At 44.9% G+C, this 27,966-nt stretch overlaps 1 protein-coding gene across 1 annotated transcript in view; it reads right to left on the bottom strand.

Moving 5' to 3' along the window:
• Positions 1-17,782, bottom strand: part of SLCO3A1 (solute carrier organic anion transporter family member 3A1) — a 136,622-nt gene extending 118,840 nt beyond the window's left edge. The window contains exon 1 of the mRNA XM_072982178.2: positions 17,429-17,782. Within this exon, the coding sequence (XP_072838279.2) occupies positions 17,429-17,644 (216 nt within the window). The 5' untranslated portion in view covers positions 17,645-17,782. The remainder of the gene's footprint in view (positions 1-17,428) is intronic.
• Positions 17,783-27,966: the final 10,184 nt, after the last annotated feature.

Genomic DNA, 27,966 nt, shown 5'->3' with positions numbered 1-27,966 from the left:
GAATTCAGCTAGGATGGTAATCACTGTCAAAATGCTAGCGCAGTGTCTGGCCATCTAAAGAATACAAGATGCTTCTTGACCTCTACTGCTCCCTCTTCTCTTGCTCTGCTAGCAAAAAGGGTTTGCACAGAAGGACTTGAAAAAAGACTTCCAGAATCTCCAGGCCTGGGATGAGCTCATCTTAACTCGAGAGGGGAAGGTCAAAAAAAAGCTAGAAAGATTCCTAACACTTCAAGCCTGCATAGCTGCACTGGAGCTTAACTGTTTACAGCCCCCTTGGGAATCAATCCAAGGATCTAACATAATATTACAGACTTCAGTCAGTTGATAATAACTTGCATAACATCAACACAATAGATACTGCAGCTTCCTCCGCCATTCAGAAGAAAAAGGGGCCTGGATCCTGCCGTAATGAACCTCCCAAATCATTAACACAATCACCTCCAACTTACACAAAGAGATGGCCATTCTCCTCGGATTTCATGGAACTCTATCAAAAGTGGTGGTGGGGAAAACTTCTTCCAAGAGTTGCCCAACCCTCTTGGAGATAGAATTCAAGATGAAATAATCTCATATACTGTACACCCAAATCTAAAACTTCTTATAGATTTTTTTTAAGGCAAGGATATTAATATTACATACTATTGCCAGATCCACCTAGGTTTTCTGACATATGTGAAATTCTTTCTGGAGAGCCAAGCAAATTCATATAATATCTGCCAAGTAAGGAATAACACGTTGTGTCTCTAATGTCGTTGGATCCAGCCTGCAAGCCTTCTGCCACAATAACCTGTTAGTCTGTACGGTATCCCTAGGTTCATTTTTCTATCTGCGGCTGATAGGGGTGGAAATTGAATCTTCTGGATTTGCATTTCCCTACAGAAATATCCATTTCACACTCCCTGAACAGGCAAGACGTGTTTTAGAAAGCCATACATCTTCCAGGCCTGCAATGAATTTCAGGCAAAAGGAATAAACAGAAAGGCATGCAAGCATTTGAAAAAAATATGCTTAACTTCAGAATAAACACATTTGGAAAGAAATGCATACAAACATGATTTACTGAATGATAAAGCCCATGTATAAATTCATACCACAGAAAGATGCATACATTTGGGAAGGCAACGCGCATGAATATACAGTATATCCACGTTTCTAAGAAAGACAAAATCTCCCCACTCAATCCAGAACTGGGAAGTAGAAGTGGCAGGGATTCCTCCTCCACCATGCTGGTGGACTCTTGAGAAATTAATGAAACTGACAAGTTTTCACATCCTTATTGTTCACCCTTGGCAATCTGCAACTGCATCATTCATCATACCCCGTTCAGTGTGCACAATGCTGTGTAATGGGGCTTTCCCCCAAGTCATGTAACAAGGTATCCAGTACCTCACTGTCACACAGCAGCAAGCCAGTGACCACAGGATGTCTATACAATTGTGACAAATGGGACACAAGCCAGAGTCCTTAATGCCTCCTGCTCAGGACTGCTGGACTGTCCTACGCAGGAACTGAATGTCAGATGTTCTTGAAGAAGGATGTCTGATGCTTTGCTTCTCCCAAACCAGGAGTATTTCCTTGGTTTCTCTGACATGCTCTACAGCCTGGGTCACACATGGATATGAAATAATTTGCATTCCATATGTCTGCTGAGTGACAGCTAAATGTGTGGATGGATGCCACCAAAGAGCACTGCACGGAAGGTGGCATGAAAGTTCTGCCTGTATGATAAAACCCACACAAGCACCATGCGCCCGTAGGTATATGTCTACTTTGGCACCTTGAGTTTCTTTGCAAGCAAATATGGCCTAACTGAAGCACCATCGCATATGCTACTGGACTGAAAGAAGCCTGTATACAACCCTTTATTTCCCTCTTGCTTTGTTCACAGCCAAGAAATTGTGTAACTTCGTATTAACAGCAGATGCTAATCAAATGATGTACTGAAAATCTAGACAGGTTTCTTGTTGCAGACTCTAAAGCAAGATCCCAGTCTCTAAGTGAAGCCAAGTTGAAGACGTTCTATTATCCTTTTTAATATTTTCTATCTACTTTGTTAAATCCACCTCCGTTGCTGCAACAATTAAATGGGTTTTTTTTTTCCATTTGAGCTTCACTTCTAATCTGCCTGTTTTATGTTCGGCGGAGCGGAATAAATTATTTATTGGTTGTTGTGGGTTTTTCAGGCTCTTTGGCCATGTTCTGAAGGTTGTTCTTCCTAACGTTTCGCCAGTCTCTGTGGCCGGCATCTTTAGAGGACAGCTCTCTGTGCTCTTATTTATTTATTGCGTGGTGGGGCCATTCGTACATGCAAATTGTTGTTCATTACTGCTTCCTGTAATATAGATGGGTAGGTGGGGTCTTGAAGAGAATCTTGAAGCTCTCAAGAACTGATGACCATTTACCCCACTCCCACTCCAGACCCAGCAGCCTGGTGCTGGTTCAGGTTCTGTAGCAAACCATTCCATCAATGAGGGACATAATGGCACATTTGGAAGTGAATGCACTCATCACGACAAGTCCCCAAACCACTGTCTGTGCTATCAGGGTAGCCTAAAACTTCAGACTGCCCGGTTGGCCCCTATCAACATATCTGGAAGTTTTATAAAAGTTAATGGTTCTTAATTGCCCATTCTCTCTAGGTTACAACAGGAACAGCTTATAATAATATACTGTTTCTGGTTACAGAGGGAACTGCAGCTAAGCTAGGAGGGCACAAGAAAACTTTAGGGTGGATGATGTCACGGATGGTGCAACTCAGGAAGTCCTAAAGAAAGTGGGTGGGACTGCCTACATTCAATGGGAGTTGCAAGGTATTATGGGGGCTGGTAGCCCACTCAGCATAGAGACTACCAATGGCCTGAACCCTTGCAGCTCACATGGAACTTAAGCACTTCCACCCACTTTCTTCCTATTTCCGGGGGACATGAAGGTCACTGCAGAGGACTTGCCCAGCCATAGGTGTGTGTGTGTGTGCTGAAACTCCTCTGGGAACCTGGGTTTTTTGTTTTTGGGTACAGGTGCCATATAGGTTGAAAATGTTTTAAGGGGCTTTCTTATGCAATGACCCACAAAGCCTTTTCACACTGTCATAGTGGTCCATATTAAAGAGACAGCATCACTGGCCCTGGCGCTGAAAACCCAGCACTTGTTCCTATAACTTGATTTGGCACACAGTGATAATACTTTGATGCCCTATTTAAGCTGTCATACAGTATTACGGATCTGTGTGATTTATAGTTTGGTGCAGTAGAATTCTCTGCTGTGATTCAGGGGGCGAGAGCACCAGAACCCTCTAGCACAGAATTCTAAGGAACGCACTAAACTACAAATCCCAAGGGTTTGCAAGATGTAGCCAAGGCTGCTAAAAGCTCAAGGAAACTGCAATAACAACATAATGTAGATATACTCTTGGTTGGCCCAACCACCAAAACCCCATTCTAATCCGACATACCAAATGGGATCTAATTTCCACCTAAATTTCCCAAAATATCCCTCTTTTTCCAGGCTGCCCAACCCCTTCTCAATCTGTCTCAAGTGAATAGCTACATTCAGAGCCGTGGGTGGCGAATAGTGAGCGACATCTCTAGAGTTCTCGGTCAAAACAGCCACCCCAAAGCACACACTCATGGAAATTGCCTTTTGTGACACATTTCCCAGATGGATAGCCTTTCTCTAAACCACCCTCCTGACTCCAGCAGATGTTGGGTCCTTGCAACTAGGTCAAGCTTGAACCAGAGTTCTCTCCCCCGCGCGCGTGCGCTCTCAAAGGCTACCGACCAGAGAGAGAAAATTAAATCAGGCTTTTGCCTCTGAAGTGGGGCTGGGGAGGGGGCGTGGGGCTGAAAACTGTCAGGCATAGAGCTTTTTTTCTCTTGCTGCTGAAGGAATGATTTCACCTCTGGTTAAGCCAGGATTTCAGCACCGAAGTGATAAATAATAATCGGGGAAGTGTGGAGTCTTCAGCAGCAGTACAGACCTCTCGGAAAGGGAAAGACATACACCACAATTTGTTTTTTAACAACAGGAAAGCAGGCCTGTATAACGCAGGGAGACGGGCAAAGAAAGCTGGAAAACAGTTTTGTCTCCCTCAAATTTCATCTGCAGTCAGTTCCCTGGCCCATGTGGGAAATATGATTGCTGCAAATCTTTTAAGCTTTCTAGGTTGCTCGGTTCCATAAAATCCCTCAAAACAACTGTACGGTTTTGAGGAAAATGCAGCTTGCCTCACATTTAAAATCAAGGGGGAAAATAACAGTTAAAAGACAGATATGTAGTCAACTAAAAAAAGAACTTTAATAGGTTGCCTGCCTTAATAATAATACTGAGCATATAATAATCTATTCCCCACAAAAAAATTGGCAATGCATCATGTTATCATGGTTCAGAGAGAAGCTGAAAATGAAAGATCTGTATACACAAACATAAGTATGCACATTGTATCTTCAATATCTATTTTCATATATTATTTATTGTTTCTCCGTATGTCCTTCTACTGTAATTTAGGTGTTCAGAAAGAACGGAGACTAACATCCTCTCAGCCTTTCACAAAATATAAAGACACAAGACGTTGTCTTATACTAAGATCATTTGCTCAGCACAGCAAACTCTGACAAGCAGAATCTTTCAAAGGTTTCACGCAATATTTTTTTCCTAGCCTTACAGACTCCTGGTATTCTGTCACTGTACCCCACCCAAGTATTTATGTATTTATTTATTTGATTTCTATACTGCCCCATTAGTGCCAGAGCACTATTCTGGGTGGTTTACAAAAAAAGGGAACAGACACCCAAACGGAAATAAAACAGATTAAAATAATTTAAACCAATAACAAATAAAACAGATAGCGCGTGAGGCGATTTCCCCCTAATAGCCGGACGAGAGGCATACAGTCAACCAGGTTTGGTTCCAAAGGTCTCCCTGAAAAGCCATGTTTTAAGTTGCCTCCTGAATGTCAACAGGGAGGGAGCCAAGCATAGCTTGGAAACGGGATCCAAGAGGTCGGTGCCACCACGAAGAAGGCCTTACAGATGACTTGTGAGCCTGAGAAGATCTGGTGGAGCCTCATTTGTTTCGCCTCTGAAATCTCATGTGTTCTAGTGGGTGTGCTGGTCAGTGACAGGAAACACTGCTTTTTTATTATTATTATTATTACAACTCCCAAACGTTCACTCCAAAGAAGTAACCTTTCCCATCTCTGACTGCAATACACAATCATTATTATTCCTTTGCACTTTTCAAGATTGCCAAATGTTTTGCCATTTATTTAACTAAACTACCAGGGCCAGCGCCGATTCCTATTTTTACAGAGAGAGAAAAGAAAAAAACATTTTCCAAACTCATATAGGAAGACTGGGCCCTTGATGAACAGGGACGTTTTGGGTTAAACAATACACGGTAGCTGTTCTTATCTTTCAGTCCTACCTACCCTGTTTCCCCAAAAATAAGACCTAACCTGAAAATAAGCCCTAGTATGATTTTTTTTCAGAATGCTCATAATATAAGCCCTATCCCCAAATAAGCCCCAGTTAAGTGAAATCCCACCCTCCACCCTTGTGCAGCAACCAGAAGATGACAGGACTGTATTTGAATAAATTTCAATTGTTGTACATGAAAAAAAAATAAAACATCCCCTGAAAATAAACCCTAATGCATTTTTTTGAACAAAAATTAATATAAGATCTTGTCTTATTTTCGGGGAAACACAGTATTCTAGTCCTTTAATGCAGTGGTCCTCAGTGTTGGGCCTCCAGATGTTGTTGAACTACAACTCCCAGAAGCCTTTGCCACCACTTCTGCTGGCCAGGATTTCTGGGAGTTGAAGTCCAAGAACATCTGGAGGCCCAAGATTGGGGACCACTGCTTTAATACTAAGGACATGGCAGAATCTTGGCCTCGCAGTCCATTTTCACTGACATATCACCAGCCTCAAAACAGTTTGCCTGAATCCCAGTCCAGTTCCAAGCCAAAATCCAAGGGAGGGAGAGATAAATCTGCCACTTTCACTTTCTCCCACCTTGAATGTTCTAAATTCTGGTGTGTGCTTTTTTTTAAATAAATAAATCTGAATTTTGTTCAAACAAAATTCTTACCTATTCCTTATTCGGGGTGCTAGTTACAACTTTTCCAATGCTTTGAGGGGCAATGGCCTGCCTTTCAGATATAGTTGCAGTGAAATTCCAGTGGACCTGAGCCAGCTGTGAAGGAACAACAGAGCTGCAACACAGCAACATCTGGAGGCCTATAAATATATTCTCTCCCCCCACCACCACCACCAAAATAAAGCCACTTCCACACAAACCACCGTTATACTTTCTGCAGGTCCTTGTGCTCTCTGATGCAGGGCAGCAAAGGTGATCTGAGCTATGATCTCTTCTGAAACAATCTGCTTCTGAAACTCACTTCCCAGAAAAGCTGCCCTCGAACTTTCACCATTAACCTCTGAAGCAATGGATAAAAGGTATTTCTGTAACGTTTGCCCGGGCTTCGGTTTTATGAGTAGTGAGCACTACTTACTAAAGATCATTTACCGTACTTTATTTTCTATTCTGCCTTTCTATCAAAAGAGACTCTTTACTGATGCTGCATTGCATCAACATTTTTAAAGCAGCTTTGGGAAACTATATATCGGAGAAGCAGCATATATGGCTCTTAAGTAAATAAATAAGCCCTTAATAACCATGTGTCATCAAGTCCATTGCAACTTAGGGTGACCCTTTCCAGAGTTTTCTAGGTGCAGAGTACTCAGAAGTGGTTGACCCTTCCCTTCTTCTAGGGGCATTCCTGGGACTGTGCAGCTCGCCCAAGGCCACCCAGGCTGGTTCCACTTGCAGGAGCCACAGTGGGGGAATCGAACTGCCGATCTTCCCTGTTAGCCCATCTGTAAGAGAATTCTCTATCTTGCCCCCAACAGACAAACAGCTCTTGATCAGAGTGGGGAAAGTTTCCTTTTTTGATTGCAAGAAACCTTGTGCTACCTTTTAAGACGAACTCATCTTTATTTTTCATACCTTTTCTGTGTCCAGACACATGACTTCAGACGAAGCGCTTGGACATATGGAAGCTTATTGGGGAAAAAAAAACTAATGAGTCATAAAAGTGCTACAAGAGTTCTGCGTTCTCTTTTTCCTACAAAAAACTAGAAGGCTACCAGATAAATTACCGTATTTTTCCATGTATAAGACTATACTTTTGTCTAAAATCTTTAGATTAAAAATTGAGGGTCGTCTTATACACAGAAGTAAGCTGAGGAGAGAACAAAAACAAGTGGAGGAGAAAGCAGAGATCAAAGCGATCCTGCAGTGCTTTAATCCCTTTTCCTCTACACTTTCTGATCCCCACTTAGACTTCTTAATTTTGGATTAGAAAAGTGGAGGGGGTGTCTTCTACAGGGGGGAGTCTTATACACAGAAAAATACAATATCTTTTTTTTTTAAAGCACACATTTCAGATTGGGTTATTTTGGAAACTTGTCATTTGCTTTTAGCAGTTTTACCTATCTCGTCTCTTAACACCCAGGCCAGTGGTACTTGACGAGCCTGCTGTAAAGGTAATGGCCAGAGCAGAAATAAAATCGGACTAAACCCATCTGGGTAAACGTAACACTATCTGGGCCTTTGCCAGCATCGCTCCAATCCATTATAATTCCTATTTTCAGTGTGCTTATAGAATAATTAGCCAGGAACCAAACAAGAGTATAAACAGAACATTAACAGAATATGAAAATAGCAGGGTGTGTTCAACTGCCTCAGGAGCGGAGCAAGCAGCGGGCGTTTCCATCTGCATTAGCTATGCAAGGCAGAGGCAAACTCTGGACGCATATGCACAGAAAACTCAAATCCGACATGTAGAATTTCAGCAGATAGCAGCTGCATGAGTGCATACAGTGGGTTGCGCTGTTCATCAGAGGTCCTAGGAAATGCTACCAAGAGATACAGGCACATTGCACAGCTAGCAACTCGGGGAGGGTAGAGGAAAATTATTCTACCTCAGTAGATTCCAAACTTCTAAGCTTTACGAATATTTTCCACATGCTGCATTTCTTACAGCATTTTATGCTCAGTGACTATTTAATCATCTTTCACATTGTTCTTTTCCTCTTGTAATTGTAAATGACTGTTCTGCTGCAGTAATCGGCCTTGAGCGCTCTTTTGTTAAGTGGAAACACGTGTTATCCTATAATTGTAATTATTTAGCAATTTATTACTTACCCATCAATATTCCATAACAAAGTAATGGATTACCAATTTAAAAAAAACCCACAAGACTTAAGCAGCATTTAGTCAAAGTATATTATTATGGCCATATCAGGGGAAATATATGAAAATATAAATGAATCTCTATTAGATACCATATAAAATATGCAGACTATTAATATGTATATTAAGAAGCATCAAGTAATGCAATAAACCCTACAATCACATAATAGATCTATCAGCCAACAAAAGGTAAAGGTAAAGGTTCCCCTTGACATTTTTAGTCCAGTCATGTCCGACTCTAGGGGGCGGCGCTCATCCCACTTTTCAAGCCATAGAGCCAGCGCTTGTCCGAAGACAGTTTCCGTTGCCACGTGGCCAGCGTGACTAGGGAACGCCGTTTTACCTTCCCACCAAGATAGTACTTATTTATCTACTCGCATTTGCATGCTTTCGAAGTACTAGGTTGGCGAGGAGCTGGGACAAAGCGACGGGAGCTCACTTCTTCACGTGGATTCGATCTTATGACTGCTAGTCTTCTGACCCTGCAGCACAGAGGCTTCTGTGGTTTAGCCCACAGCACCACCACGTCCCAACAAAATTGAGATACAAAAATTATTGAAAGCCAATCAGCAACAAGATTTCTCTTTTTCTCATTCAGAGAGATCTTTGTCAGACTTCTAACGTTCACTCTAGAAGTAGGTGGAGAGATAACGCTAGATTTAAGACCATATAACAGAGCGGATAAAAATCAATGAATCTTTTAATCAAATTGATTTAAATCATGCAAGTGGAACTAGGCTGGGTGGCCTTGGGCGAGCTTCACAGTCCCAGGAATGCCTCCAGAAGAAGGGAAGGAAAATAACCCAAGCTGGAACAGGAGTCGTTCAGAAAAGTTAGCATGGTGATCTTCTCCTTGAGAAGTCCAAGAAGCTAAAAAGAAACTGAAGGGTCTAAATTTGGGGAACATCTTCTAACTGAAACTGAGCCGAGAGATTGTAGTCCCTCACCTCACCTCCTCAGCAGACAAAACAACGTATATGACGCCAGTGCACTTTGGTGGTTAAAATACTGGACCGGGGCTGATAAATGATGAGTAGGTCATGAAATTCATTGGGCGAACATGGGCCATTCATGATCCATCAGTCTGACTTGCCTCACGAAGTTGTTATGAGGAGGAACTGGGGAAAGCCACGAACTAGACTTCCCGAGTTGTAGTCTAAAATGGATTTTTTTTTCAGGTTCTGTCCATATTCTTTGCAAACTATTTTCTGGCACATTTTGCATTCCTGATACATTCTTCTGTAGCTAGCAGAATGCTCATCTATTCCAAAATACCATCATAGCTCAGTGAGGGGCCAAGATAGAAGGGATCTAGTTGGCAACAATGGATTTGCCATCAGACAATCAATATTTTACCTATATAACAATATGTGGAGTGATTGCAGGGGGGTGACCATCGTCTTCCCCAAAGCTAAGATCTCCTCTGTGGGATATTTAAAAATTGGAATCTACCTTATGCTGATGCTCCAAAACTAAATAAAATTGGGATTATAAAGCTTCTCCCGTATTTACAATATTCTATAAGTGGTATAAGCAAATAACAATGATTTTATGAGGTACAAAATCAAATTTGGCCTTTAGGATCAAAGACAGTCATTTATCTTTAACTACAGTAGTAAAACTGTATTATAATACTGTTGAGGGAAGCCACGCACAAAAGGTAAACACAAAGAATAAATTTCTAACCAATATCTACCTCAAAAAGGGAATTCCTCAAGCATAACCCACTGATTATTTCAGAAGTCCCAGTGTCATCATAATAACAGGTTACCTGTACAAGGTGAGAGCGTGAAGTGAGTGAGCGCACCCATGTGACAGCACTGAATTTAGCTCATCACAAACTTGGAATTTGCATGAACTAAGGATGGAAAGGGATACCTAATGGGGTATAGTACTGTGGTCCCCAACCTTGGACCTCCAGATGTTCTTGGACTACAACTCCCAGAAGCCTTCACCACCACCTCTGCTGGCCAGGATTTCTGGGAGTTGGTCCAAGAACATCTGGAGGCCCAAGGTTGGAGACCACTGGTATAGCAGATAAAGTTGCAGACTAGGTCCCGGGAGGCCTAAGTTTGAATCCCTGCTCAGCCATGAACACTCAAGTGGGGGTGTGGAACTGATAAAGCCACTCCTTAATCTTAATCATCATCATTTTAGAACTGCGGACCTGGAAGGGAGCCTGAGCATCACCAAGTCCAGCCCTTATCAAGAAGGCACAGTGGGGAATTGAACTCCCAACTTCTGGCTCTGCAGCCAGAAGGCTAAACCACTGAGCTATCCAGCAGTTAAGGGTATCTCACTTACGCTCAAAGCTCTGTCAGGGTCACTGTTAAGTCAGATAAGCCTCATATGTGGAGCAAGCAGTAAATTCTGTCTTGCTATAACAGATTTGGTGGCCATATAAGGTACATATGTGTTGGCTTAAGAAGTCTGTGTCAGCTTGCAAAAAAATAAAAGTGTACTGAGTGGGTACACCATTGTTCCCAATTCTGTCCTATCCACTTCTTTCGGGTCCCAGCCCCTCCTGACTTGTCTATGTTAGGTTAAAGCTGGGGCAAACACAGACTTCTTAAGCCAACTGCCAGCATAAAGAACTTCAAATAAAACATATCTTGACAGAAGTAGCTTGTGTTTTTTTTCCTCCCAGCAACTGTGCAGGGAAATGGAGAACATCTCTTTCAATAGACACCAACCGCTTTCCTCCAGAGGCAGCCTTAGGGGAACAAAGTGCACGGACCTGAGACTGCAGGTGGGTACATTTCATGCTTTCTTCTCCCGAGGAGATGTCATGAGCACCCACCCCATCCCCAAAGGTGCTATTTGCAAGGGAAGGGAAGCTCTCATTGCTGAATCCTGATCTCATTCCTTCCACCACAGACTAGCAGCCCGACACCCTCCAGGCTGGTATTTACATATTAAAAATTGAAACTTAACTCAGTGCATTAAAAAAAAACCCTGCATCTTCCAAAAGGCTACAAGTCTTCAAATAACACAGTGGTGCCTCGTTTAACGGCGATAATCCGTTCCAGGAAAATCACTGTTAAATGTAAACGTCATAAAGCGAAAATAAAAAGACCATTGAAACGCGTTGAAAACTGTTCAGTGTGTTCCAATGGGCTAAAAACTCAGCGTCCAGCGAAGATCCTCCATACGGCGGCCATTTTCGGTGCCTGTATAGCAAGGAAGCCGTCCCTAAACACACAGCAGGGAGCCATTTTAATTACCCAGTGGCCATTTTGAAACCACCAATCAGCTGTTTTAAAAAATCATTTTGTGAAGAATCGGTTCCCGAAGCAGGGAACCAATCATCGCAAAGCGAAAAAACCCTATTTAGACCATCATTTTGCGATTGCAAAAGCGATAGCAAAAACATCATTGTGAAACGGATTCGTCGTAATGCGGGGTAATCGTAAAGCGGGGCATGACTGTAATCATGTGCCAGTCAAGTCAGTTCTTACTGATGTCAAGCTTCTCCTGGGTTATCCAGAAGAAAATCCACAGAAGAGGTACACCAGTCCCTTCTTCTGGGGTTACCTGGGATTGTGCAGCTTGCCCATATATCTAGCTCTCTGTTATCTGCACTGACTAATAATAGTTCTCTGCAGTTTGGGGCACGGGGATTTTTCAGCCCTACCTGGAGTTGCTGGTGATTGAACCCGGGACCTTTTGAATAGAAAGCAGCCTCACCCACCACCACTGCCACCAAGCTGGAGCTTGCTGTTGCAGAACAGAATAACCTACCTTAAGAGTCGGGCCAGTATCATCCACAGTACGGTCTGTGGGGCCACAACAGACAAGGCTCCACAGCACCATTCTGAAAGGGATTTCGTTACGCTACAGCCCTTTATGAAACTGATGCCGGAGGCCAAACCTGGGCCTATCTGTATGCAAAAATATCGAACCTAGGAGGATATACAAATAAAGCAGATGCTTTTTCACGAACCTACAGTCCCTCCATAGCTAGATCAGTTGCATAGTTAAGCAGTGTGAGGAAATTAAAGATTGATTGTTTATTTAAAATGTTTATTTACTTTCCAAATGGAAATGCCCTTGGAACAAAAGCAAAATCGATAGCGTCACACATTTTTTTCCCCCATGAAAGCCAATCCGCTGCACAGCACAGCAATGTCAAAACATGCAAATGTGAAAAAAAAACACCAGCAGGAAAATGTAAACAAGAAAAAACAGTGATACAAACACCCATGGAGAGTTGAACAACTGCCAAAAAAAAAAATAGCCAGAGGTCTTGGGCTGCCACCTAAAGTTTTGTGAGCTCCAGGCTGCTCCCTCCCGGGAGCCCCATTCCAAAGCTTCGGGGAAGGGCCGGGTAGCCCCTGCATTGCACCAATCCAAACAGCTGTCTGGAAAAGCATGGAGCCAAATCCATCAAAGCACACATTTCTGTAACAACTTCCCTATAGAGCCATGCTCCGTTCCTGGCACTCCCTGGCAGGAGAGAGCCAGCAGTCAGGAATCATCTGGCCACTACCATTCCTGGACTCTCTCCAACAAAATCAGCTGGTAAATTGAAATCAATTAATTAATTAGGTCTATATCCAGCACGAACCTACTCCACCCACTTTCCCCACTATCCAGATGTTACCTTTTTCCTAGGTGTATTCTGCACCGTCAAGTCAAATCTGGCATATGGTGACTCTAATAGGGTTTCCAAGGTATGTGAGGAGTAGTTTTATCAGTGCCACCAACCAGTGAGCTTCCATGGGGTTTGAACTCAGGCCTCCTAAGACCTCGCGTGTCTCTCTTTCCTTTACACTACACTGACGCTCTCCCTTTTGCCAGAGCTGCTGTGGTTCCAGAGAATGTTCACAAGCATTCCAACTGCTCCAGTTGGACGAAGGAGTCAAGGAGTCGTTGGGTGGGCTGTAAACTGGAAAGCTAGAAGGACAGCAAGATCAAAGAGCAGGTCCCATGCTTACTACAGTACAATTTTCAAAGAGGCGGCTGCGCTAGTCTGTTTCAGCAGCAACAAAAACAAAACAAAAAACGATCACATTGTGACACCTTTCAGGCCTGCAAATTTTTTTCAGTGGGAGCTTTCACAGAAGGAAATCTATTTTTATTCTCAGTTTCTCTCTCACACCAGATTACTAGAGAATCTGCCACCGTCACCATCAACAACCTTGAGATAAGAAAACTGCTAATGCACTCCCTCCGTTCTAAAGAAACAGAACTTGCTGGTCAGGCAAGCTTTAGGCAGCCGAAGCGAAAATAAAATCTGAGTTACCGAGGAGCCTGGTTAAGACAGCAACGAATTACACACACCAGAGAGGACAGACTCCAAGCTAATTAAATACTCACAGGCTTCCTTGAGTGGACTAGAACCTTCCCCCCCCCCCTCTGTAAAGCAGAATGTTCAAACCAATTAGTGATGACTTACTTCTTTTAATGGACTTGAGGATGAATATTATTTCTCTGCATTTCCCTTTACCTTTTCAGAGGTTGGAAAAGTTGCTTCTTGAGGATGTAATGGCCAGAAACATAATCAGGGGGCCAAGGTTGTGGTTCAAAAAATAAACTCCCCCCCCCACCAAGCTTTGTCTGTGCCTCCATCCTCATCACATGAGACAATATTTCAAACAGGACTGCATTTCAAAACACCTGGTACTTAAAATGCCTACATTAGACCTGCACTTTAAGGCACCCCTTTCCACTAGCTGGATTTCCACGTGTACACAAGAGCTGACCAGAGGAATTGACAGCCTTTTCTGAAGAACACACACATACACACCCCGTAAGGCAAACTCAGCCAGTAACAAATGTGCCAGCTGTGCGCTACTGATCGGCCTTTGCTTTTACTGAAGGCTGACCCTCCAAGACATGATGGGGCAGCCCTATATTTATGAACAGTGCAGCAGAAGGGCAAAACCCAACCCCAAAGGAATACGGGTGGGGGGTGGAGAAGGGAGGCCATCTCATCCTCTGTCTCTTATTTTACTTTCTGAGGCTCAGGTACCCGGACATCTGATCTCCAAGCCACCCGGCTGTTCCCTCTCCCTAGCCCATTCTTCCCGTCTTTTGCACCCTCTCAGATTCCACATCCAGTTTCCTATCTTCCCGAGGGAATGTCTGTCCTCCTCTATCCTTCCTCCCAATAAAAAGGGAAGGGGAAAAAATAAACCCCAGAAGGGAACAGGAGCCTCATCTGAAGCCAGCCTCAAGTTTACTAACTAACCCTCTCCATAAAGTGGTCCTCCTAGAAAGAGTGGTTGTAGAAACCTTCCATTCTGGGACCCTCTTTCGGCCTCACTCCCACCGAAAGCTCACTTTTAAGCACCAGCTCTAGGAAGAATGGCAATAACGCAGCAGCTACGTCAACCCTCTTCCACGGCCTGTGAAAGCGGAAGGATGACATTGGTATGCCTCCAAGAACATGGAATATTGCACATACGAGAGAATCACACGAGATGTCACATTTCCAGAACCGGAAGAAATTTCCCCTCCAGTTTCACACCCAGCAATCAGACTTTGCAAACGGTGCCTTTGTTTACTTCCCAGCAACAAACAACAAAACAAATACCACGTGAGCTACGGATGCAGGGCAAGATCATTCATCTTTCAGTATTTAAGGAATGCTCCGTTCTCACCAAGTGTTGCCTCTGTCATCTAGGGCACAATTATCATGATCATCACTAAGTCATGCACCATCGGTCCATATTTGCAAAAAAAAAAAAAGTTACAGTTAAGGTTGTCAGGTTTTGTTTTATTACCAGCATCTCTGATGCTGTGCCATTAAATATCAGTTTGATCTGCAGACATTAACCAAGAGATGATCATGCTTATTGCCCTCACATGAAGAGTTTCTCTGGCTCCTTTCTACAGATCACGCTGCTGTTGCAAGACACAAAATCCCCCACCAAGCTGGCTGGCAACCCATAATTTTGAGGGAGGAAAGGAAAAATGAGCGAGGAAGGAAAAGGTGTGGAACTGTTATTATGAACATAAACAAATGCAGTTATGTGTACTATTTATACCTTCAGGAAATGGGAGGGGACTTAATTATAGATGTCTAGGGTTTAAAGCACATTACATTATCTGAAAGTGGTTCTTCATCTTTCATCTCCCATCTCCCACCAACAAGGATGGACAGACGTTCTGAGGCTCTACGTTACATCAACTTTAAGAAGTCTCGCAGACTTATAAAAAAAATGGGAGGATTCAAATTTTTGTGTGCATATTAGTATTTAAAGACCACTTAGAATCTGAGGGCCTAAATCTATAGCCAACTCAATTTGCGCATAAATTCAAAACTGTCCATCAATTGAAGAATCTGGATCCCACCATGATAGAAACTAAAAGCCCACTTTTCCTGAGAAGGCCATTTTTATGGTAACAGACATGACATGATTATACTGCTGGATAGCTCAGTGGTTTATGCCTCTATCTGCAGAGCCAAAGGTTGGGAGTTCGATTCCCCGTCGTGCCTCCTTGACCAGGGCTGGACCTGATGATCCATAGGGTCCCTTCCAGTTCTGCAGTTCTAAAATTGTATTATTTCTGATGAATTTTAAAATCAGAAAAACGGAAGTTGCGCTGCTAGAAATGGACATTAAAAATAGAATAATAATCCCATTACTAACAACATTTTTAAAATTAAGTATGACTACAATCTGAGGGAAGTGGTGGCTCTGCAGGTTGAACCGCAAAGCCTCTGGGCTGCAAGGTCAAAAGACCAGCAGTTCAAATCCACGCAACGGAATGAGCTCCCGTTGCTTGTCCCAGCTCCCGCCAACCTAGCGGTTTGAAAGCATGTAAATGTGAGTCGATAAATAGGGACCACCATGGTGGGAAGGTAACAGCTTTCTGTGTCTAGTCGCGCTGGCCACGTGACCATGGAAACTGTCTACAGACAAACGCTGGCTCTACGGCTTGGAAACGGGGATGAGCACTGCCCCCTAGAGTCGGACATGACTGGACTAAATGTCAAGAATTTGGATCCCACCATGATAGAATCTAAAAGTCCACTTTTCCTGAGAAGGCCAGGAAACCTTACTACAGTTTGAGTATATATTTGTATTGTGTCACTACCTAGAGAACACAGAGATAAATTGCAACCTTACTGAGACTAATACAGAAAAGACAAAGCCCATATTCCACATGTCTCCCCAGAGATATGTGCATCTCTGAGGGAGAGATTCTGATCTAAGAGAGTCCTGTAAAGTAAGGCACAATAATGTTGGCTGCCCTAGAGACGTGGAAGAGAAACCTAAGATACAAGGGCTGGCCTGAAGTGTTTACACACTTTTGTGTCTGAAGTCAACCAGGACAGGCAAGAATGAGCATCAAGCATGGTGCCACGTTGGACCAACACTGGACACAACCAGGAGAGGTGGGTGGACAGTTTGCTCTTTTGAATAATTCCAATTATGAGCCGTCATCAGGGGGATCCGTGGTCTGCGCCGGGAGGCTCACCCCCAAATCTTGCAATGGGTCAGCAGTGCCAACCCACTCAAGCCCCAAGCTACCCCTGTCAATAAATGCACCTATATATGCACAGGGGAGCCAGGAAACTGACAAGATCCGGAAATGGATAGGATCTTGAGCTGGAGAAGGTCGACTCCTATGTGCTCCCACCATTGGACTGATCCAGAGTTAAGGACCACAAAACACACACACACACACACACACACACACACACACGGGGGGGGGGGGAATCGGCTCAAAATCGGACGAAGAAAGGGTGTCAGCCCCGCACAGCCCTGCTCAATCGCCTGGAGCCAAGAGCCCTGGGCATCCATGGGGACATCGGCACCAAACACACACACACACACACACACACACACATCGCAGCCCCATCAGTTTGGCACGCGACCCCGGCACCGGGCAGGATATCGGGCAACCCCCACCCACCCCCAGAACGTCTGCAGGCTTGGCCGCAACTCCAGCAAAAGGGAGATTTAAAAACACACACATACAGAAGGACCCTACGGTGCCTGGATCCGACCCAGGCAGCCACACTTTTCCCCCTTCGCGCTTCCTGCAGTTGCGCCCCCGTTGCCCTTAAGCCCCTGGGGGGCGGCGAACACCCACGGACGCACAGGCGCGCGCACCCCCCCCACTCGATCTCTCTCCCCCTCTCCCTCCCTCCTTTTCTCCCCCCCCGCTTGCCCGGCCGCCCCGTTCCCCCCCCCCCCAATCTCCCGACGGCTCACCAGGTAGGCGCCCACCGTGCCCTGCGCCAGCATGAGCGCGCACTCGGAGACCAGGAAGACCTGGATGCTGGCGAAGCCCCAGCCCTTCTTCTTCCTCTTCTTGGCGCGCTGCGCCTCCTCGCCCGGCAGCTCCCCCGAGCCGCCTTCGCCGCCGCTGCCGTCGCCTCCTCCTCCTCCTCCTCCTCCCGAGGAGCCGCGGGGCTTCTTGCCTTGCATCCTCCGCCGCCGCCGAGGCGGGCCCGGCTCGCCCCCCGCGCTTCGCCCAGCCCGACCTGCCGCCGGGGTCGGTCAGGCGCGCAAGAGCGGCGAGGGCGCGCAGGGCGACGCCAACCCCGCCGGCTGCCGGCGCTCCCCTCGCCTCGGGCCGCCGCCGCCTCCCGCTGCTCCTGCCGCCGCCGCCGCCGCCGCCAGCGCTGCCATGGCCGGGGCGCCTTCCCTTCGCTTCCTTGCCCGCCTGCCTGCCTCTCTCTCTTTCCCTCCCTCCCTCCCTCCTTCTCTCCGCCCGCGCTCCCTCTCTCCCTCCCCCTCCCCTCCGGCTCCCGCTCCACCGCCGTCGCTTCCGCGGCTTCCTCCCCGTCGGCGGGGGCGCCGCTCCCGTTGGGCCCCACCCGCCGCTGGGGCCGAGCCAGGAGGGATGCTCGCCCTGGCCGGGAAGGGGCGCGAAGCTCTCTCTCTGCGTGTCTGCGCGTAACAGGACTTTCTCCTTCCTCCTCCTCCTCCTCCTCCCGAATTTGGGCAGCTGTGGCCTCGGCGGAGAGAGCAGGCAGGATGCGCACCCCCCCCCACGAGAGCGCGCCCCGCTCTGCCCCACCTCAGGGGACCCCCACCCCACCTGAGATGTTGGGAACCTTTTTGCAGGGGGGGGCGCAGATGTATTCTTGACTCCTCACCCCAGTTGTGAAATGGAGGACAGGCGGAGACACGGAATGAACACCTGCCTCGCTTTATTTATTTATTTATTTATTTATTTATTTATTTATTTATTTATTTAATTTATACCCCACCTATCTGGACTACCAGTCCACTCTAGGCGGCTAGAGTGTTCATGGGAATGCTGCCTTGCCCTGCTTAGGAGGGTGAGCACGTTTTCTTTATTCCCCCGCACTTCTTGTGCTACCTTTCTCCAGCTCAGAAGGGACGGCCTCCAGCTGTCCACTTGCCCCCCCCAGTGACACCGTGGTGTCTTCTGCCCCAGTGGCCCCCAACCTTGGGCCTCCAGATGTTCTTGAACTACAACTTCCAAAAGCTTTCACCACCACCTCTGCTGGCCAGGATTTCTGGGAGTTGAAGTCCAAGAACATCTGGAGGCCCAAGGTTGGGGACCCCTGTTCTGCTCCACCAGCCATCGCCAGATGTAGCTCTGATGATGTGCCTCTTCCTCCCCCCCCGGCTGCCGACACCACCCTCAAAATGAAGACTGTGGGCCAGGTGTGTCTGTAGGTCTGGCAGAGGTGGCGTGATGGGGCTGGAGGTAACAAATGCTTCTGCTGGATTGGGGAGAGGGGAACCTGGGATGAGAGGGGAGGAGGGTGATTTGGGGAGGGAGAGGGGAAGGCAGACGGCAGGCAAGCAGGTGGGTGGGTGGGTGGCTGGGTGCGGAGAGGAACCCAAGGAGAGAAGGAAAAGGCCAAAGCAATGGGTTGGGGAGAAGTGGAGGGCGGGAAATGGCCCTCTGGATCGGTTGGGACCAAGAAAGGAGCCAAGGAGCCTTGGAGTTCCAGGCATGGCAGAGGGGGCCAGGCTGAGGATATGCAAGAAAGTTGGGTGCACCCAACTTTTCCGCATCACCCTGGGGCGGGGTGGAGTGAGTAAGGAGGAGGAGCGACCAGACCACCAGGAAGGAAGTTTGTGCTGAAGAGAAACAAGGAGATGCTCTGGAAAAGCTCACCCATCCCAAATGTCTTGAGTCAAGTCCAGAAGCATCCGCGGCATTGGTTCTCTTTCGGAGAGATAAGACACATTCCGGCCATTTCTACTCATATTCATTCTTTGCTGTCCCGCCTTCCTCCCCTTCCTCAACCCACACACCGAGAGCCTGCTTCCAGGCTGCAGATGATGTGAGGCAACCTTACCTTTCCTGGCTCACTTTTCCAACTTTACCACCCTTGGACACCATTCAAGTAAATCCAGGCTAACCAACTGCCAAGCATCACCAGGGAGTCATATGTGGGCCCAGATGTTTCTCCATGTACACAAGCTTCGATTCCCCACCATTCATGAGAGAGATTTTTCTCTCCCAAGGAGAAACTGTAATTAGCTAGCCTTTTCTCTCCAGGATGTTGTGTTCAGACTCTCTAGTCCTCCAGATGGTGCTTTTGGAGTGAACGCTCTTGAAGCTAAACCAGAGAACGATGTACGCATGTACTACAAATCAAGTATCACAGGGACCTCTATGGAACGAGGGTTATGCACACGTAACTCACGCAAGATGTGCAAGGAATGTTTCTGGTTTTTTCCAGCTGTCATTGGTTCGACCACAAAGCTGTCTAAATGGCAAAATGATTGAAGAAGTGGCAAAAATGGATCCGAACACAACCATCCACTTATTTTCTACTATGATAGGTGGCAAATGGCAGAAGGGACTGAGCTCGTATGCTACTATCGGGAACCCGAGCAGGATGAGATCCTATTCAGAGGTCCCAATGGAAGTGTCTTTAGGAGCCTCAGGACCCAAGTAAACATTACCGGTAACCTGTCACTTCTTGAGCTGAACTTGCGCTGTCGTTCCAGACATGAGATTCAGACAGGTTTTCCTGTCTCAAAAATCAGATTTGCAGGAGATGATTATGTCTGAAGAGCAGTTGCAGCAAAAAGGAAGCCAATTTGCAAACAATAGGAGGTGAGAAAAGCTCCTGCTGAGGCAATCATCTGCCATCGACTTAAGAAATGCCATAATCTAATGATAGGCTATTTGTATACTTCAACCAACAATACTGTTAGATACACCGCAGACACTCCTGTAACAATGCTTTCAGATGGTGCTACACATGCCATCCATGAGACACAGAAACAGTCTAGGCAAGAATATAATAATAATCTCAGAAGTACAGAGCTGGAAGGGACCCTATGGATCATCAAGTCCAGCCCCTATCAAGAAGATGCAGTGGGGAATTGAACTCCCATCATCTTGTTCTGCAGCCAAACACCTAAACCACTGAGCTATCCAGCAGTTCTGTACAGTGGTGCCCCGCATAACGGGCGCCCAGTTTAACGACGAATCCGCATAGCGATGTTTTGTTTTTGCGATCGCATTGCGATGTTTTAAATGGTACAACATTGCTTTGCAATGATCGGTAAGCTGTTTCACTTACCGATTTTCGCATAGCGATGTTTTCCTAACAGCTGATCGGCGGTTCTAAAATGGTTGCCGGGTAAAAAAATGGCCGTATGGAGGATTTTCGCAGAACTGTGAGTTTTTTGCCCATAGGAATGTATTAAACGTATTTTAATGCATTCCTATGGGCTTTTTTGTTCCGCATAGCGACGAATCCGTATAGCGATGATTTTTCTGGAACGGATTATCATTGCTATGCAGGGCAGCACTGTAATTACTAAGAATTTGCACTCTCTATCCTCATGTTCTAATGCAAGTGTGATGAGCAATTTTTTACTACTGATAGAATTTTTGTTTGTATGACCATCAAATGTGTCTCCAGTAGTATCTCTGCAATTTTTATTCATCATCTTTCTATCTTAGAAGAGAGAGCACAGACCCTGAGTGGGAAGGCAAAGGGCAGACGACCTTTTGAATCTCGGTCAGGGTGGGCTGAGCCTTCTCTGAAATGACCAGACAAGAGGGACCAAGAATCCTGGAATGATAAAAGTGTGACAAAGAAAAAAAAACAGTGGGGTACAGAAATATTAGCATTGCTGTTGAAAACCCTATTGATAACTAATCAATTAATATTAAGAAAATATTGATATTGCCCTCTTAGAAATGGAAGGGAGAAGAATACATTCACCATCTTTTATCCCCTCCCAAATGCTTTCATGCATTTTATGCCACGCTGAAGCATAAATGAGAATTCATAGGCAATGTGTGTCCGTGGGCACACACACACACATGCGTGTCATGGGCAGTTCCTGTATAAACCTGAGTCAAAGATTTGCAATACCTTCCTGCTATTATGTACAACAAGCCACTTGTCTGACCCCCTACCCAAGCATGAATATAGGATACCAAGGGTGCAGGGTGTCAAAAATCAATTTTGGGGTGACAGCATCTGCAATTGTATTTATGGCCCAAAACAGCACAAAAGTGGCGTGAAATTTGGACATAGAGCGGAAGGAAATAAATACAAAAATTTTTTTTGAGGTGGGGGACTTGCTGCTAACAGACCTATTAGGATTCCGCACAGCATGTCATCATCATCATCATCATTGTTCCAATATATGTATGACTGGGATACTTAATTGTAACAAACATGGGGTTCACCCAGGTCATGAATATTCATATGTTAATTGCATAGGCCAATGGGAATGCTGGAGGGGAGGAGTCACAAGGTATAAGAGACTCAGACGCAGCAGGAGGAGGTAAGATGGGGTTTTGGGAATGGAGAATGAGGGTGTTAGAAATCTGCACCAAAACTTTTTTTCAATCTATTTCCTAATATTGACATAAAAATGTTATAATCTACATTCAAGAATGGGATTGGTCTGTAGTTCTTGATTCCTGATTGATCTGTATCTTCTTTATCACTGAAATTATTGCTTGTTGATGAAATCAACTGGTGGCAGCTGAGGGGCACGTCGCTTGAGCTCCTTTGCTTGGTGAAACAAACAAGGGCCACGTGGGAATCATGACAACTATTTCAAATGGAATATCATTATTGTTACATAGTCCATAAACAAGCACTTGTAAAAAGAATAAATCAAGTTGGCAAAATTCTGTATGATGTACGTGGTAGCTTTGAGCCCTTCGCCTTAGATTGTTAAGTTTTGTTTCTGTTCCACATTTCTCCCAATATAAGGACCTAAGGCAGCTCACAAATGGCTAATAAACAGATACAATTAAAAACACAATAAATTATAATATTAAAAGTTAATTTTTTAAAAGGTTGAAAATACTGTTGAAAATGCAGTAACAAATCCTGCCTTGAATTTATTTTTTCCCAGCAGTGACAATAATGAAATTGAAATAGTTAAGAGATTTTGTTGTACCTTGGATCTATCATCAATCGAAAGGGAGACTGCAGCCAAGAAATCAAAAGATGACTGAGATTTAGTGTGTGGTTACACATGGTAAAAAAAAATATATCTGTATTTGAAAGCGTTTAGCATGTTTGAAAGGGATTTTTGAAAATGTGAGTGTATGATGCACATAAAATGTGGATTTTATTTTGCCTGGAAAGCATGTTTTTTTTGGGGGGGGGGGGAAGTAAAGTATTTTACTTGGCCATGAGAAAATTGTTTATTTCAAATCGCTTGTGAAATCAATTTATTTTGAATCATTTTGGCATATGTGAATGCCTCTATCCTGTGTCTTCCTGTTCCCTCTCCTGCTTCACAAGTCTAGTCAATATCTCTGGTCACTTTCAGCACCCCCTTCCAAAGTCTATTGCATCTAGTCATAATGTTCCTGGTCAGTTTCAGGCCCCCCCTCCATTGCTTCCTCTCCATCTCCACCCCTCTCTGTATGCCTCCCTCGGTCTCTCTCCATGTGCTGCAGGGAAACTTCTGTTTAATTTTTCCCCCTCTTACCTGTCATTCTATGCTAGTGCTATTCCAGATTGCAAGAGATAAACAAAATTAAAAATAACTAAAAATAACACCACCCCAGCAGTGGCTAGTGGCTACAAGAGGCAGCCAATGCGAGAGCAGGTGGGTGAAGAACAAAACCTTAAATGCAACTATTCAAAAAGCCCATGTACCCCCCTTAAATGATATGCAACACAGTTTCAAAATGGTTTAAAAGTTTTCCCAAGAGGAAGCACACAAAAGCCACATGAGTACCACCTGAATTTAAAACACATTCAAAAATCCAATTTAATTTTTATAGTGTAACCACACCCTCAGAAAGGCAACAATGATGGAACTGGAAAAGATCATCAAATGTAAAGATGTATCACTGGAAACCAAGAACGAGATCATCCACACTCTTTTGACTTTCCTATCACCATGTATGGATGTGAAAGCCGGACAGTAAAGAAAGCTGTCATGAAAAAAAAATAGATTCCTTTGAAATATGGCTCTGGAGTTGAGAGCTTTATGGATACCCTGGATTGCTAGAAAGAGAAACAATGTGGCTCTCAGATCAAATAAAGCCTGAACCATCTCTGGAGACAGAAGTGTTGAAACTGAGGCTGTCTTACTTTGATCAAATAATGAGAAGAAACAATTATCTGGAAAAGGCAATAATGTCAAAGGGAAAGGTTGAAGGCAGAAGGAGAAGCGGAAGACCAAATACGAAATGGATTCGCTCTCTCAGGGAAGACGTAGGCTTCAGTTACTGAATGCCTGCCTTAACATAAACACTGAGGGGTTTTTTTCCAACAGCAGAAAAATATTTGTTTTTAATTATGACCATTCATCTACTAAGCCAGAAACATAATTTTCATTGAGCAGGAGAGCCTGCATTGAGCAGGGGGTGACCTTGATGGCTTATTGGACCCAATTCCATTATTCTATGATTCTTTGTTGTTGTTTAGTCATTTAGTCATGTCCGACTCTTCGTGACCCCCATGGACCAGAGCACGCCTGGCTCTCCTGTCTTACACTGCCTCCCAGAGTTGGGTCAAATTCATGTTGGTCGCTTCGATGACGCTGTCCAACCATCTTGTCCTCTGTCGTCCCCTTCTCCTCTTGTCTTCACACTTTCCCAACATCAGGGTCTTTTCCAGGGAATCTTCTCTTCTCATGAGATGGTCAAAGTATTGGAGCCTCAGCTTCGGGATCTGTCCTTCTAGTGAGCACTGCGGGTTGATTTCCTTTAAAATGGATAAATTTGTTCTCCTTGCAGTCCATGGGACTCTCAAGAGCCTCCTCCAGCAGCACAATTCAAAATTCTATGATGGTATGCAGTAGCAAATACGATTATATGCATGGAAGCCATTAGCTACATTGGTTTGGGGGATTCTGGAAATCAAGAAGTCTCAAAAAGGAATATTCAACACGGTCTCGCATTCCTGTTTCGATTTGAAAAGAATAAACATTGGATATACATTAATTTACAGTAATCTAAAATCTTACTGCAAATTTTAATACAACCACAATTCTACTGTCAACTTAAAAAAAAAAAACTTAAAATGTATGCCTCACCTATTTTTTTTTTTTTTAAAGCAAGGTCACTTATACAAAGAACATTGAAAAAATACATCCCCGTGTACCTAATGCAAAAGCAATGGAAAACAGGAGTTAATATAACAGGCCTAGGTATCAATTAAATAACAAGTAAAGTGAGTGGTTCATAGGGGAACCATCAACGTGCATACTCAGTCCCAAAGTTCAAGGTCACTAAAGGAGCCTTTTCCCTAAGAAGGTGGTTGCACCATGTGGGAAAAAGTTCTCTGTGTATTTGAGAGGAAAGTAATGTCTGGAAGAATGAAAAGATCTGAATGTATGGCGATTGAACTATAAATAAGAACTGTATGGACTGTTTATTTCTTCCGTTGCTCTCAAAAAGGCAGTCTTTCTCAGCTTCAACATGTATAAAAACCAAAGGGGTGTAGTGATTTAAAGACTAACAGATCTCTTTCAGTTAGAGCTCTTGTGGATTACAAACGATCCAGTTCTTCAGATCAAGCCGCCTTAACTTGCAATTTCTGTGTTTTGGGAGATCCATTAAATACATTACAAAATGGCATCACGTAATCTGAAAACGGCTCAACTCTTCCCAAATTTTGTCGTCGTCTAGTCGTTTAGTCGTGCCCGACTCTTCGTGACCCCATGGACCAGAGCACGCCAGGCCCTCCTGTCTTCCACTGCCTCCCGGAGTTGGGTCAATTTCATGTTGGTTGCTTCGCAGACACTGTCCAGGCATCTCATCCTCTGTCGTCCCCTTCTCCTCTTGCCTTCACACTTTCCTAACATCAGTGTCTTTTCCAGGGAGTCTTCTCTTCTCATGAGGTGGCCAAAGTATTGGAGCCTCAGCTTCAGGATCTGTCCTTCCAGTGAACACTCAGGGTTGATTTCCTTTAGGATAGGTTTGTTCTCCTTGAAGTCCAGGGGACTCTCAAGAGCCTCCTCCAGCACCACAATTCAAAGGCATCAATTCTTCGGCGGTCTGCTTTCTTTATGGTCCAGCTCTCACTCCCATACATCACTACAGGAAAAACCATAGCTTTGACAATTCGGACTTTTGTTGGCAAGGTGATGTCTCTGCTTTCTAAGATGCTGTCAAGGTTTGTCATCGCTTTCCTCCCAAGAAGCAGGCGTCTTTCAATTTCGGGGCTGCTGTCAACATCTGCAGTGATCATGGAGCCCAAGAAAGTAAAGTCTGTCACTGCCTCCATATCTTCCCCTTCAATTTCCCAGGAGGTGATGGGACTAGTGGCCATGATCTTAGTATTTTGATGTTGAGCTTCAGACCGTTTTTTGCACTCTCCTCTTTCACCCTCATTACAAGATTCTTTAATTCCTCCTCACTTTCTGCCATCAAAGTGGTATCATCTGCATATCGGAGGTTCCTAAATTTAGGAGTGGGCAACATGCAGCCTGTCACCCACTTCTGAGTATCTCTCCTCAAGGGATCCCGGTTGCTGCCGCCAATCTTGACATCGTGGTAGTGGTGAGAAAAGTGCTGATTTCCATTTAAAACAAGATGCACGCTCACCATAAGATGTGTTTACCAGTAGAATCATACTCTAGGAAGCTTCCTGGATCTGTTGATGAATCAAACTATGCTTCCCCCACCCCAAGCAAATTTAATCAACGAACTCATCAGTAATTGAAGAGGCTTCTTTGTATCAATAGAGACATCTGTCTTCATGTGGGTCTTGGTGCCTACACTCTACAGTTGAGTACAGCTCTTGGCACCCTCCTTCCCCCATCTATCCATATTTATCTTGCTGATACTTGAGAGGGTCAGAGGTACATGTCCTCAAAGATGTGGTGGCCTTGGACATAGCCTTTTGACACCTGGTTGAAGGATGCTATGGCTCTACCTCCTTGCACTCTTTTCATGGCCCAGAATCAAGAGTTGCTAGGAATCAAGCAGAAGCCTGCTAGAGATGTAGACATGCATTCAAAATGTAACTTTTGGATGACATTTTCAAGAATTCCTCAGTCACTGGGCTGGGAGATTCTGGGGCTGTAATTTATTTTTATTTTTATTTTAAAAAAAACTCATTTCCAAGCTCCAGTGTCTTCTATTGTTGAGCAGTACTGGTAAAACAAATGTGTTCAACCAGCGAATGGCAATTGTCCAGTGGATTGACTGAGAGTGTGGCTTAGAGGTTCTCCAGAAGTTTTGGACATGAGCTTCTGGACTGCTACACCACTGGCCATGTTGGCTGGGACTTATCGTAGCTGAAGTCCAAAAACTCAGAAGGGCCAGAGTTTGAGAACTATTGCAAAGGAACACAACCCATGTGTTGCAAGAAAAGGTGGATAGTGGTGGACAAGCAAGTGACTTTTCAAGTCAGCTCATCTTCCACCTCTAAGAAACATCACAGTTCTCCACCCATAAAAGAGCCTAGAAGGTTCTGTCCCACAGGGAGCATTTAGTTTGGCAGAAGAGAGCATCAACAAGAATAAATAACTGAGTTACGTTATCTCAGAATTTGGCAGCCCTTTCTGAACCCTTAATTACCCCTGATAATCTCATTCAGCATCAACCTCTTCAGGTATTGTACGCTAGGTCTCTTGTGTGGCAGCCTCTTCTATTCCATTATGCCAATTCTCTCAAAGAAGAAACCACAAAAGCATCATAAGTAACTCATGAACGAATGCCAGCCACAGTGTGTGCACTTGGTAGTGTTTAGAGATAAGCATGAGCCCAACTATGAACTGGTTTTGTGGTATGGTTTGTGTAACCTGTTTTGCTGAAACAAAATGAAGCACTAAGGGGTTTTTTTCCATTCAGTACTTCATTTTGCAAGACAGATGCCCAGCTGCCCCCATCCCGCTGCTCCCATCGCCTCTCTACCTGGTCCTGCCACCTCCTTTGTCGCTGCCGCCATCTTGAAATACAGCAACCCAGCCTCCCTTTCAGGAGTCAGGTTCGCTGTCTCTGGAAGGGAAGCTAGGCCAGCTTTCTCTGCTCATGCGCATGCCTATCCACAAATAGGTGAGCACATGCGCAGAGACAGCCAAGCCAGCTCCTGGGAGGGAAGCCAGGATGCTATTTCTGAAGATGGTGGTGGCAGCAGAAGTGGTGGGACTAGATAGGGAGATGACGGGGGGGGGGCGTGGAAAGGGGGGGTGAGTGGCAGAGGACACAGAGGCAGTAGGTTCTCCTCCCCTCAGGCTCGAACCAGAAAAACAAACCACGAACCAGTTCATTTTTCTTGGAATTTAGTTTGGTTCATCGTGAACCACGAACCAGCTCGATTCGCCATTTTGTTTTGTTTGTAAGATTTTAGTGGCTCCGACAAAGTCTG

The sequence above is a fragment of the Pogona vitticeps genome, chromosome 12, assembly GCF_051106095.1.
Source record: "Pogona vitticeps strain Pit_001003342236 chromosome 12, PviZW2.1, whole genome shotgun sequence".
In the NCBI taxonomy this organism is placed as follows: Eukaryota; Metazoa; Chordata; class Lepidosauria; order Squamata; family Agamidae; genus Pogona; species Pogona vitticeps.
The sequence above is the reverse complement of the archived record's forward strand: the minus strand, read 5'-3'. Positions and strand labels throughout refer to the sequence as shown.